This window comes from Argentina silus, assembly GCF_951799395.1.
Source record: "Argentina silus genome assembly, chromosome: 3".
Classification (NCBI taxonomy): domain Eukaryota; kingdom Metazoa; phylum Chordata; class Actinopteri; order Argentiniformes; family Argentinidae; genus Argentina; species Argentina silus.
The window spans coordinates 7,162,865-7,176,834 of record NC_139657.1 but is presented as its reverse complement, the minus strand read 5'-3'; the positions used below and the strand labels follow the sequence as shown (position 1 = coordinate 7,176,834).

General features: G+C 42.1%; 1 protein-coding gene across 1 annotated transcript in view; it reads right to left on the bottom strand.

Moving 5' to 3' along the window:
- ltbp4 (latent transforming growth factor beta binding protein 4) overlaps nt 1-13,540 on the bottom strand; it is a gene marked incomplete at its 5' end in the record, with an annotated part of 60,492 nt that extends 46,952 nt beyond the window's left edge. Inside the window, 3 exons of the mRNA XM_083665702.1 lie at nt 4,442-4,799; nt 8,073-8,143; nt 13,449-13,540. Coding sequence (XP_083521828.1) covers nt 4,442-4,799; nt 8,073-8,143; nt 13,449-13,540 — 521 coding nt within the window. The remainder of the gene's footprint in view (nt 1-4,441; nt 4,800-8,072; nt 8,144-13,448) is intronic.
- Nucleotides 13,541-13,970: the final 430 nt, after the last annotated feature.

The following is a 13,970-nucleotide window of genomic DNA, read 5'->3' as shown; positions in this document are numbered from 1 at the left end:
CAGCCTGCAGACACCGGTGCCTTTTCAATAGTTTATTGTATGTGTATTGTTTATACAGGACCGACCCTTTCCTTCCTTAGCTGAAGTCAGCAACAGCCAGGTCCACACTGTGAGATGGCAGTCCTAGATTACCGAACCGCTTTCACAGGCTGCCTGCCTGTTCTGCCTAGTTTTCAGACGGTTGACGTGTATCCCGTTCTAATGGGGCACGTGGGATGAAATGTACACAGGAGGCTTCACTCTGCGACACGCCGTCTCACACATTACAGCACTGTTTTTTCAGAGGGCTGTTCATGTTCTGTTCTGCCTCGTTTGAGGTGCCTATGTCATTCTGTGGGACTCGAACTGGATGCTTAGAGTGCGCTGGGCACTCAGACAGGGTGATCTTACACAGGGTCCACCTGTGCAGACCTGGGTTCAAATATTATTTAAAAATTATCTTAAAATACTTTGCTGTGCTTGATTGATTTTGCTTGGTGCAATGGGACTAATGAAAAAGTCCCAAACCCCATCCATCTGGCATGCCATACAGACTCAAGCTAATATGAAGTAATTAACTATTTTGCCCCAGGTCTGAACCTGTGACAACGTTACTCCAGTACTGCATGGGCATGGGGTGAGTTTCCCGAAAGCTTTGTAGCTAAAGTACAACTTAATCTCTCACAATCCGGGGCCACTCCTACCGTTGAAGTTCAGAAAAAATCTTAATTTAACACATTTCGTTGACCTGCAACCAGTGCTTTTACATATTGTTACTCTCTAGCTGATTTGCGGCTGGGGTCGTCAGAAGAAAATAAGTAATACATAACATACAGGACTAGCTTTTAGGAAACTGACCCTTGCTGGGACAGTTCACACACATTACTTATATACAGTGCCCTGTGTAAGTCATGGGACAGTGAAGCATTTTTTCGTCTTTTGGCTCTACACTCCAATCTGTTTCAGGGTACCCAAAAGTGATGGGACAGATTTATCAAATGTCCAAATTAAGCACTCATGTTTAGTATTTGGTAGACAATCCTTTGCATGCAATAACTGCTTGAAGTCTATGACCCATTCACCCCACCAGACGCTGTGTGTCTTCTCTGGTAATGGTCAGCCAGGCCTGTATTGCAGCCCTCTTCAGTTGTTTGTTTTGAGGTATTTTTGCCTAAAATCTTATCATCAGGAAATGAAATACATGTTCAATTCAATTTAAATCTGAAGATTTGACTTGGCCAGTCAAGAACTTTTTTTTGGCCCTGAAAAACTCCCTAGTTGCTTTGGCAGTATGTTTTGGGTCATTGTCTTACTGCTTGATGAAGCGTCATCCAATGAATTTGGAGGCAAGGTGTTTCTGTCCACAAGACCATTTTCCAGACCTCTGCAGGCTTTTTAGTTACTTTTTAGCAAACATCCTTTTTGAGGATAACTAGTGGTTTGCACCTTGAAGTGAAGCGTCTGTAGTTCAGCTGGTGACATATTCTATGAATGGTAGTCTCTGACACATTCAAACCTACCTCCTGGATAGTGTTCCTGATCAGTGGGACAGTTGTTTTAGGGTTTTTCTTAACTATGGTGAGCATTCTTCATTCATCCACAGAAGAATCTGCCTTGGCCTACCAGCCGTTACCACCAGTGCTTTTTTTCTTTTTAATGATGTTCCAAACTGTTGACTTTGACATCGACAGCCTGCACAAATGATATGAAGGAACACACCTTGACACCTGTCAAACCAATTGTCCCATTACCTTTGTACTCACCTTTGGTGAAACCAATATGTACACAAATACCATCAAATAAAAGCTTAGAATCTCTACTTTAACCTCAATTCAGAGGATCAACAGCAAAGGAGCTTGAAAAATCTAACTTGCTCAGATATTAAAGTTACATTATGGAGGATTAACTAATTATAAACCATTTATAAACTCTTTTCAAATGTGACCTTGATGTAAAGTGTGACCCATTTATCTGTACTGAGGCCAGAGAAGTACTATACAGATGTTTCATAGAGAGCCAGGGAGTATTGCCCAGGCTGGTGTGTGTGTGTGTGTGTGTGTGTGTGTGTGTGTGTGTGTGTGTGTGTGTGTGTGTGTGTGTGTGTGTGTGTGTATACAGGCTACAGATCCTGTCTGTTCTCACTGTACAGGGCTAATGAGTAAAACAGAGCTTCCTTCTACAACCCCCTGCAACCACCCCTTCTCATTTAGAAAAGCCAAAACACTGCCTGCAAAAGAGATATGTACACACACACTGGAGGCCTTAGCTATCCATCTCACTGGAAATCATTACATAACCGTTTCCGATGGTGTGGGTAGTGAATTTACTGTATATGTTGTTAGCAGGAGTGATCACAACATTGTTTTTTATGTATTGTATGTATTTACGACGTTACTCAAATCAGTGTGAGTATTGGGGACTTCTTAAATAATATTCACTGTAAAATACATCTGAACACTTGTACTGTAAAATTTTAACGAGAACCAACATCTTAAATGAGTACTGGCCACCTTTTTCATTCCACTTGTAGCACTAACTCAAATTATTATAAAATATGTTTTCATGAAACAAATGTACTGGTGCCTTGTAATGATGTCATACCAATTAGCTGCAGCAGGCCCAGCTAGAGAGTCACACCTTTGCCACATGCTGTATATGTAGGTTTATCTCTTAACCATCAGTACATGGTTGTATAGTAGTATACTAGTAGTAGGAAGTATACTATAAAACCATAACTGCAGTAGAAAATTAGCATCTGAACAAACACATAATCACACTTAATGCTGTTCTTAGTGAATATCGATAAGCCTAAGTTATTGACTTGTAACTCTTTGTAAATGGTTTATAATTGAATAATAAACTGATGATAAGTGATTTATTAACTAATTATAAACCACTTATAAACCCTTTACAAATGTGACATTGACGTAAAGTGTTACAATCTGTGCCTTTGAGGAACACACTCCAGAGCAAATACAGTGTCAGTATTGATGCAAATTCAGGGCTTTTTGTGCTTTACATAAACCAATTGGTTTCTCATTTTGGCAAGAGACTGATGGAGACTAAAAGCTTTATTTTTCATTTCAGAGAATGAACATGTCTCTCTTTAACAGGCAATCATCCTGCCTTTAAGGGCTGTTTGTCCCTTGGACTGACATTGGACTGCCAAACCTTGTCCAAAACACTGTCTTTATCCAATAATGAAGTTTATGGAGGAAAAAAACACACACACGCACGCACACACACACACACACGCACGCACGCACGCACGCACGCACATGCAAACTTCTTCACTCTGTTTGCAGAGTACAGCAGCTCCACATGTTTTACAGTAGATTTTTTTAGGAGAATAGTTCCACCTGCTGACTACTATGGGTAACACCACTTCACAAAGTGACTGCTTTCACGTCACTCTATTACACTAAAATGCTTAATTGGGTATTGTTTAGATTAAAAAAATAAATAATAATTTAAACATTTGATTAGGAAAACATTTGAACAGGGTGCAGTGACAGTAAGTTAGGAAAGTTGCAGATTCGTACCAACACACACATCATTTATAGGCTTACACCTCTTAGCCGTGCAGGATGATGACAGCGCTTGTAAGCATGCTAAACTACTATAGGCTAGAAATATTGGCGATTGACTATTACAATATAAACAAATATCCAAGTTTCTCCATTCGCTACATGATTGCCCTAAAAACGTGTTTTACAGTATGGCAACTTTATAAGGAAACTTCAGCATAAGGTTACCTGCTTGGTAGAGTATGCATCATTCTTTCTGCTCAGATCAGTCCAAGAGGAAGAATGTAAACAACAAACAAGTCAAATCTGTTGGTTTGTTTAGGACAGTCGTGTGGCTAAACTGTCTCTTTGGCACAACACACCATGTTTGCTGTATTGTTTTGTTTACCCCGAGAGGTGGGACAACCAATTCACTGGTTTCACTGGTCTGGATTGCGGCTTTAAACCATGTTTTCACATGATTGACTTCTACACTGTACTCTGTTTAAGTTCTTGATACTGAGCCAACACTCTTTGTCATTTGGCCAGATGCCCTCATCCCCAACACCTGCACTGCATCAGGTGGACTCAACAGCACATACACACACACACACACACACACACACACACACACACACACACACACATACACACACACACACACACACACACACACACACACACACACACACACACACACACACACACACACACACACACACACACACACACACACACACACACACACAGGCACTCTGCATGTGTGGCCCACATGCTGGGCTATGAGTCTGACAGGAGACTGACACTTCAAAGACCAGGACAGGAAGGAGGAGAAGTAGAGCAAGAGGAGGAGGAGAAGAGGAAGGAGGAGAAGTAGAGCAAGAGGAGGAGGAGAAGAGGAAGGAGGAGAGGAAGCAAAGACAAAAGGTGAAGAAAGGTAACAGAGTGTGACTCACGTGAGAGGTTGCCAGCGTACCACGTACTGTTTCTTAGTCCTCGGGTTAGTGCTGTCTGATGTCCTCTCAGTCCTCCATGTGGGTGTTGACACAGGGGTGGTGGTAGTAGCGGTCGGTGCCAGTGTGGTGGTTGGTGTCGAGGTGATGGTACTGGGCACAGGAGTGGTGGTACTGGGCACAGGAATGGTGGTAGCAGTGATCATGGGGCTGGTAGAATTCAGGAAGACCCAGGGCAGACCCGTGAGGGCGTACGTAACACTGGCCAACTCACAGCGTGGCCCGTGGAAGCCTGTCCGGCACTCACAGAAGTTGGGCTGTCTGCAGACCGCTCCGTTGTGGCACCGTGGAATGCACCTCGCTTCAAGTGGGGGGAGAGGAGGGACAGAGTCCATAAAATAGTAGCATTAGTAAAGTAGGGGAGTAGTGAGGAGTAGGGGACTGTGTGTTGGGGGAGGTTAGATACTGCATGACATTATATTATTATAAGAAGAAAACCGCTTTGTGCTTTGCATTTTACAGTCTCAGTGAAACCTCAGTTGGACAATAAGGTTTAATGTGTGTTTCAAATTTACAACAGGATCAGCCAATAGTGGAACGGTTCAGATTTTACTCCCCTCAAAGAAAATGAGTGATAAAAATGAGGGGTGAAACCAATGGCCCTGGCCAGGGAGTGGGGTATTCATGCATACATGATGCAGGGTTTACAGGCTACACACACACACACACACACACACACACACACACACACACACACACACACACACACACACACACACACACACACACACACACACACACACCCCTCCAGTGCTGGGTCTGTCCAGTCCTCCCTTGCGAGAAGTCATTGTTGCCTGGGCCAAACCCCCTGGAAGGCTCCAGCAATGGCCCATTTGCCCCGGGCAACAGCATCGTATACCAAACCCAGCAGCTTACCACAAATCTCCTAGCCGCTTCCATGAATATAAACAGCAATGTCACCGGTTACCCACATTGCTGCTGAAATCATGCATAACACAACAGCTTTTCTCCATGGCTTTTTCACACAAATGATACATACAGTACAAAACATATGGCAAAACATAAATGCAACTCAGAACGCACTTTGGTGCAAATACTGAATCAAACTGTACACCAAACTGCAAACACCAACAAAATACTTTTGCCATTTATGAGTTTTCTTTTGTGTGTGTGTGTGTGTGTGTGTGCACAAATGACAATGCACACATGCACAAATGACAATGTGGGGAAGTGCAGTGAGTGTGTTCTTGCTGCTGGAATTGAAGGACTGCTGATCCAGTTTGTTTAAATCCTCTGGGTCAAGGGATCGGGGTTAAGGTGATCAAATCCATGTATTTAAGGATTAGAGGTGCAGCTTGTCATGATAATGCCGCAGCTCAGACAGACATTTGTTTGACACAGATGTGAATGCTTAGCTCTTCATATCTGCACAGCTCTCTTTCAGTCGAATTGGTTTGACCCTAACCCTAACCCTAACCCTAACTATGGCATATGCACCTCTGCATACCCTATTCTCTGAAACCCTATTCAATCATGGCTGGAACAGGCCTGGATTGTTTTGCATGGCTGACCCCACCCCAGCCCAGGCTATAAAGGCTAATGCAATTCGCACACATGTTATTCTTTTCAGTCTTCACTCGCTTATTCGCAAGCCTGCCTGCAGTGTTTTGATAGAACCCTAGCTACCTAGCTTAATTGTTCCACTGTGAACAGCTTTTTCTGTACAGGCTTTGGCATTCGGGGATTGTGAAAATATCTCATAGTGAGATATCAAACTGAGTCGACTGAAAGAGAACTTTGGGTTACGGTATGTGACCCCGGTTGTCTGAAGGAGATGAAAGAGACATCTCACCAGATTGCCCTACTTTTAGGGGCTTGTGAAGAGGTGGTTCACAGAATCAAATGAGTGTGCATTGCAGTAGCCTTTATAGGCTGGGCTGGGGCAGTGTAAGCCATGCAAAACATTCCTGGCCTGTTCCAGGTGTGATTGAATAGGGTTTCAGCGAAAAGGGTACGCAAAGGTACATATCCCATAGTGAGATGTCTCCCTCATCTCCTTCAGAGAACCGGGGATATATACCATAACCCAAAGTTCTCAACCTCTGTACCTTGTAGGGTTTTAGCTACAGCTAAACATGAACACCCCCTCCACCATGTTTCACAGATGAGGTGTTATGCTGTCAATCTTGGGCAGATTCTTTTTTCTCCAAACTTTCCACTTGCAATCGCTCTGGTACATGATAATATTAATCTTAACTGTCCACAAAACCTTTTTCCAGGCTTAAGTGACCATCCTTTTTGAGTATAACTAGTAGTTTGCACCTTGCTGTGAAGCCTCTGTAGTTTGGTTGGTGACGTATTCAGCGGATGGTCGTCTCTGACACATTCATGCCTACTTCCTGGAGAGTGTTCCTGATCAGTGGGACAGTTGTTTGGGGATTTTTCTTCATTAATTTTCTTAATCTTCAGTCATCCACTGTAGAAGTCTGCCTTGGCCTACCAGCCTGACTGCAATTGCTGAGGTCACCAGAGCTTTTTTTTTTTAATGATGTTCCAAACTGTTGATTTGGCAAGCCTAAGGTTTTGGCTACCTTTCTGATCGGTTTTTTTCAGATTTTTCTAAATGACTTTTATTGACACCGCTTTGGTCCTCATGTTGACACGACACCAATAGCAGACTCCAAAGGCAAACCTAAAGCCTAGAATCAATACTAGTCATTGACACCTCACTTAAGTCTGCACATATTATGTGACGATACACACCTGACATACCATAAATACCTGTCAAGCCAATTGTCCCATTACTTTTGGGTACTCTGAAAGGGACTGCATAGAAAGTGTTGTAATTTCTGAATATATGTGCACAAATACCATAAAATACAAGCTGAGAATCTCTACTTTAACCTCACAGTAATTGTTTGATTTCAAATCCAAACTTGCAGTGTCGAGCCAAAATGAGAAAAAATGCTTAATTGTCCCATTACTTACGCAGGGCACTGTACTGTATGTCTCCAGTTATCAATAACATAAAACCGTCTGTATTGTATTGGCTTACAATGCATATATCAGATACAAAATCTAGACAGTTTTTCCATGCATGCCCCAGCAAGGTTATATAGGAAATGCTATCCATACGCCAACCATAACCAGAAAATGATGATGAAGCGAAATGTCTGCATGCTCCAGATGCACCTCACACATGTCTAAGAGACATAGGGGGAGAAAACACAAGTTGGGCTCTGCTGATGTCAGATTTGATATTACAACTTCCAGCTGGGTGGACAGAACATTCCATTGTCAGGTATGATTGATGCTCTCTTTCTCCTTATTAAAAGAGACTATTGACAATCTATACAGTGCTGAGGCCTAGCCAGTAACACCACAGTACCATGATAAGGGCTGCAGCAGTGGGCACTGCAGGACATATCATCTGTACGGTTTGAGGTGGCTTTCCTTTCATGGCAAAATGATTAATGCATTGCATGATAGCAGATGACATGATAAAACAAGATATACAGGCCATCGGACCACCAATGTGGATGAACAACATTAAAAGACATTTGGTTCAAAATGGCGATCCAATGTTTAAAGAAAGATCAGTGGTGAAACTCACGTTTGGTGCATTTCTTTGTCTTGGGTGAAACTATCCATCCGTGGCAACACCTGTTTCCACATATGTTGGGTCTGGAAAGAGCATGAGACAGCATGTTAAAAATATGAGTGTGCAGAAATCAGCAGGGGACATGATCTCTCTGACACACCTGATCACTATTGCATATACAGTGTATCACAGGGGAGGCAGGTGGGGGTAGAAATCAGAGGACGGACTCATTGTAATGCATGGAACGGAATGAGGAATGGTATCAAATTTCTCCCTCCGTCTTTGATACCATTCCTCATTCCGTTCTATGCATTATCATGAGCCCCTACTCCGATTTCTACCTCCACTAGCCTCCCCTGATGCACAGTACAGTGTCATTGGATATGCTTACAGCAAGATGCTGAAAATACACTGTTAGGTTTGAGTCGCACTACATCTAATCATACAGACAAAGGGCCAAATCTGTTGCACAGACACTTTTTCTGCTTTTTAACAGTTCAAAACAGTACAAAATCAATAATTTCATGGTCACAAAAGAACATCTTGGGGCCCCAAGTCCAGAGCATGTATTGCTGCTTTAGTGTGAATCTCCATTTATACTTGTAATGGATTCTGTGTGTAAAATGGCAGCTTTGAATAAGAATGAGGGGCCACGGTTTGAGTGTCGTCACACTTGGTGAGGGCCTCTGTCCGTCCGTCCCCAACACAATGAACGGCCAGCCAAACATTCCCACACCAGCTTTCTCCGGGGTCGGCATCTTGCCCCCACTTCTCCTCCACAGATTAGGTCAACACAACAGGATTAAGTGTCCTCGCCTCGGAAGAGTCTGTTTCAGGGGCCTGTTTATCCAAGCGGCTTCTGGGAGAAGAGGCAATTAGCACACCAACACGAGCCTTGGTGACAACGCCCACTTCAAAGTGACAGCTCAGCGTGACCAAACGGTGCACATGCACTGAGCTACCCCTTTTACCGCCTTTGGAGGGATTTGCTAATTAGTTACAGTTTTGTGGCTGTATTGTGTGTTTGCAAATAGTGTCCAGGAGCCTCTTCCAACAGAGACTGGGGGGGATCTACATCCCTGTGCCAGGGCCCCCATTCAGAACCCACTATTGAACCCCGACCAAAAGAAGGTAAGGCTGAGTTTGTGAGACTGGGAATGACCATTGACCCTTGGCCAAGTTGGAGGCTGATTCAGCAGATGTCACTGCCAAAACAGACTTTGACAAGGCCATTGTTACTCCTGGTGCATTGAACAAACAGACACAACTGCTATTACGTCACTGCCAAATTGCTGATCTTTCAGCTTTTAGTGGAAACCATTACTTATCACAACATATTAAAAGTATTTTCTAAATTCATCAGGTCAGCATCTCATAGTAGTCAGTCAATAAGATGTGCTACTTCATATAAATGAAAATAAAGACATTGGGGAAAGTAGACAACGGTGTTATCTCTTATTTCATTCTATATTCAGGACTTAACCCAAACAGAAGAGTCTCAGAGATCTGTCAGTTCCCATCAGCACTGGTGTTGACAACTCGGGTGCTTCCAACCGTGAAGATGGGTGTTAGATGCCAGCTAGTGCCTGTGTCAACATTTGCACATGGGAGTCATTCAATAGAGAGGGGCATGGGTCACATGACGAAGGTCCTTTATGACTCCACACAGGGGAACTGGGTCAGCTGGTGATGGGGGTCGTTCGATTGTGGTCAGAGCTTCCTCCTGATCTGACATCTGAATGAAGAAACCAGAGAGAAAGAGGGGGACAGAAGAAGAGAAAGATAGAGAGGAGAAAGGAGGAGGAGGAGTGGGTGGGCTTGGGCTTTGGTTTAACCCCAAATACGGAGATGTAAGCAGTGGTGGTGGTGGAATGGAAAGTTCCAGGGCGTTTTGTCCCAGGTTCTATCTGACAGACCTCTTATACAGTACAGAGACACACAGCCACATGTGTTTACAGAGTTAAGTGGAATCTGCCGTCTGTGTGGAGGAGTCACTCTATTAAAAAGCATACAGTACATCTTCAGATAGATATCTTTTGATATAAAGCAGCGTAGATATCTTTCGATCTAGAACTGATTATTTTGGTGACTGTGGTACCACAATCTGCAATCTTTGACTTAGCATATCACAGGGATATCTTACAAATTGTACGATGGCTATTATAAACATTCTTTGTGTCTTGAATCTAGCAAGACAATTTGACTGTCCTGTCTGTCTTGCAGCACCAAAAGGTTGATTTGGAGAGCTTCCAGATCACTGCAGTTGGGGAACGTCTAAGGATTTCACCAGAGTTTATGACTACTGGAGTTGTCTTGATTTGGTTGTCAAATCAAAATGATAAGAGGAAAAATATGTGCTATACCCTACTATTATATATATATATACTAGTATTTTTCCTCCTCATTGTACATTAATGGGAGATGATACCATATTCAGTGGGACAATAGGCAATTGTGCTCTAACAAAAGCAACTGCTTACACTGTATGAGATGATAATTAAAATATAACTAATACAACTAACTAACTAACTAACTAACTAACTAACTAAAATAGCAGTCTAAAAGACTATTTATGAAGCCTTTATAAACTGTTATGAGGGATAGTTTATTGTGAAGTGATGACCGAAACAGCCTCTCTGGTGTCTCAGATCTCTGTGACTATCAAAGGCTTGCACAAAGAGATACAGTAGTCAGTAGACTTATATAAGCCCATGCAGCTCTGTCACGTCAATTCATGCTCTTGTTCTTCTTGTTTAGGGGTTTGGTTACCACTTCCCTTCTCTTCACCCCCTAGAGTGTGTGTCAGTAATATATTTGATTTTTTTTCAAAAAATGTGTGGGCTGTTAAAGATTCCTATGAAGGGGGGCTTTGAAGTGGTGCCAGTTTCCGGAGAAGTCCGTCGCCGCGTTCATAGACTCCCTAAGCCTGGGTTGAACTGTTGAACCGCCTCCACTCTCTGGCCCCATTAGCGTGACTAACCTCAACGCAAACACCCTATTTCCACCCTCCACTGACTGTGAAAGTACTCCCATTTACCCCCTCGGGCCAGGCCTGCACCCTGCCCCCCCACCCCCCACCCCCCCCAATAGAACCACAACAGTGTTTATTTTGGACGTTCAACCAGAGCTCATTCACTGTAAATGCAGCTCCACATGGCTCCCTAAGAGCAATGGCTGGTTGTGGACAGACGAGTACACAGACTATCTAATTAGTGAAATCAACTCAAAGATGTGGAGTTACGGCATTAATATGATCCAAAATAAGCCTAGAAAAGTGGAAACAATTAAACAGCTAATCCCATTCCACACTGTATCCGGTTTAACCCTCTTGGTAAGACCAGTGGTACAGTATATTGTCAATTCAGTGGGATAATCAAACATTCCTACCATGGCATTAAGGATCAACATCCGTCCACTGCGGGTCAGGAGAGTACTTAACCAGATGAGAAATGTGTTCAGTCTCTAGTAATCCTGCCATAGTTTTCAAGGTGGTAAACTCTGTGAACTGTTGGTTGTGCAAAATGTGCCATTTCAGAGGCCTGAGTGGTTTGACTTTGGATCCATTCATCATTTGTTGTCATGCACTTGAGACAAGGGTGCTTTCAAGTCACAATACACACATCCATAACTCCTGTTTAAGGGAGGGACTTCACACATTCCAAGACGGACAAGTGCAAGCACACAGAACGTTTTACTGATTTGGTGGATGTGAAAAAATAAAATAACTAGCCTACCCATTGGAATAGGAACTTCAAAGCCCAAGTCAACCCTTATTGTAAACAATAAACAAAACTGAATGGCAAAATATCAAATCCCAATTAAGATTAAATCCCAATTATATTCAAATATTTTACAAGTAAATGTCAATGCAAAGGTAAAGGACCAGTAACGGTTCTATTGACAGTTTGGGGTAAACCACCTGTCACTCCGCAGTTTCTTGAAATCCTAATGATTTTACCACGTACAAGCCTACTCACCCGTTTAATTTAGATGCAATATTTCCCTCGTACTTCCAGTGTTTCTGTCCCTTTACCACTGGTTTGAAAGTGTTTGGCTTCGCAGTAGTTGTCCTCCATTGAGTGTGGTAGGGCTGATAACTCACGGTCGCGTGGTGGTACCTGCCTGCGGTTCGTCTCTGCACCCGCTGCATCTCGTGCGCTCCTGAAGAGATTGAACGCGTCCTCACAAATGTTCCAGACGATGTCGAAATGATGGGAATTAAACCTAAAATCGCCCAAAAACATACAACTCGCGCATAATTCCAGTTTGACATCTTTAGAAATAGTATTTGTATAACACATCGATCCTTACAATCCAAGAGCAACGGAATTACAGGAAAATTGAGTCTATTACCAAATAAATATATAATTGAAGTACGAAAAAATAATAATTTCTACAAAAGGGAAGGGTAATATTAGATGTAACTACAGCACATATTCTTTGTTTTCCCTACAATATTGTAAATAATGAGAGCAAAAATCGACTTTGCAAAAATAAAAAAACTCGAATGTTCAGACATTCCACTTGTGTGAGTTGTTGCGTTATTCGTGCCCCAAGAGCTTTAGAAAATCCTAAATGAAGTTGGTTTAAAGTTCGACTTAAAAACTATTTTAACCAATCGGACAGGAGATCTAGACGTAAGGAAAGCACAGCCAATCAGATATGTGGAGGACCGGTGCATAGAAATCTGGGCACCAGACAACAAGAACACTTCTGCAGCATCAAGTAAGCGCGTATAGTCATGTTTGGTGATATAAAAAATAAATCTGTGGAAAGTTGTTTCATAATACGAGGTACCTCATAATGTTCATAGTCATAGAGACTACTGATTCTCACTCGTGTTGACAACATGGGAATGTCCTGTCAGCCCTTTTTAAAAAAGATATATTTCGTGTCCCACTGTTGATATTATCCAAAAATATCATTATTTTGCGCAACAGGGCCTTATTGATATCCTAATAGAAACCTAATAGTATATTTATTTTCTGGAATAGTCTCATGATGATTGTTTGAGCCTGTATGCAGTGCAAGATTGCCAGAATTTATACATATGGGACTATTCCATTACATTGTGCCAGACAAACTCAATCAACCATAGCTAATTTGAAATCATTTTAAATACAGTACTATTTTTTAACCCAGGTCTGGTTACTCACATTATGTGATCATTGCTCATCTGCCATTATCCCTCTAAATATAAACCCTACTGTGCTTAAAAATATGATATCTTCAGGTGCTCATACATTTTAATGTAATAGCAAATTCACAGTAATTATCTCCAGGCTTGCAAAAGGCTTCTAAGTGAGAAAAATATTTAATATCACAACTGAGTCCTGTCCTTCAAGGTTTCTGGTGCCTGTAAGGCCTCAGTGATTCACTTGACTTTACTCTGGAATGTGAATATACACAAACATCACCAACAGAAGTTTGAGCACTGTCCCGATGATTCCCAGGAACATCTCCTCAATGTCCTCCTTCATATACGGCATTACATGTTTTGAATAGATGCACGAAGTGCTAAATAACCAGTATAAAAGTGATTGGAAGTAACACAATGCTCAACTCCATTTACAAAACAACTTCTAAATTACTGTATAACAACAAAATGTTAACACAATGTTGTTAATTTAAGGAAATGACAGTGTTACTAAGTGTGTTGCGCTGAGATGAGGGATGTGTTTGATTCATCCACCAGGTGGCAGCAGTGGTGGAGCTATGCAATGTAATTAAGGCACATACGTTATTGTGCACACTGAATCATTGAAATAATCTGTCTTTATTTAAACCACATGAAATAAAGTGGTAGACTTTATCACCTGCAAAAATGTCAACATAAAAAAATGTGTCTAAAACGTATGGGCCACTGTAGGTATGTTTTGTCTTACATTACATTTGACTCATAATGGCTAC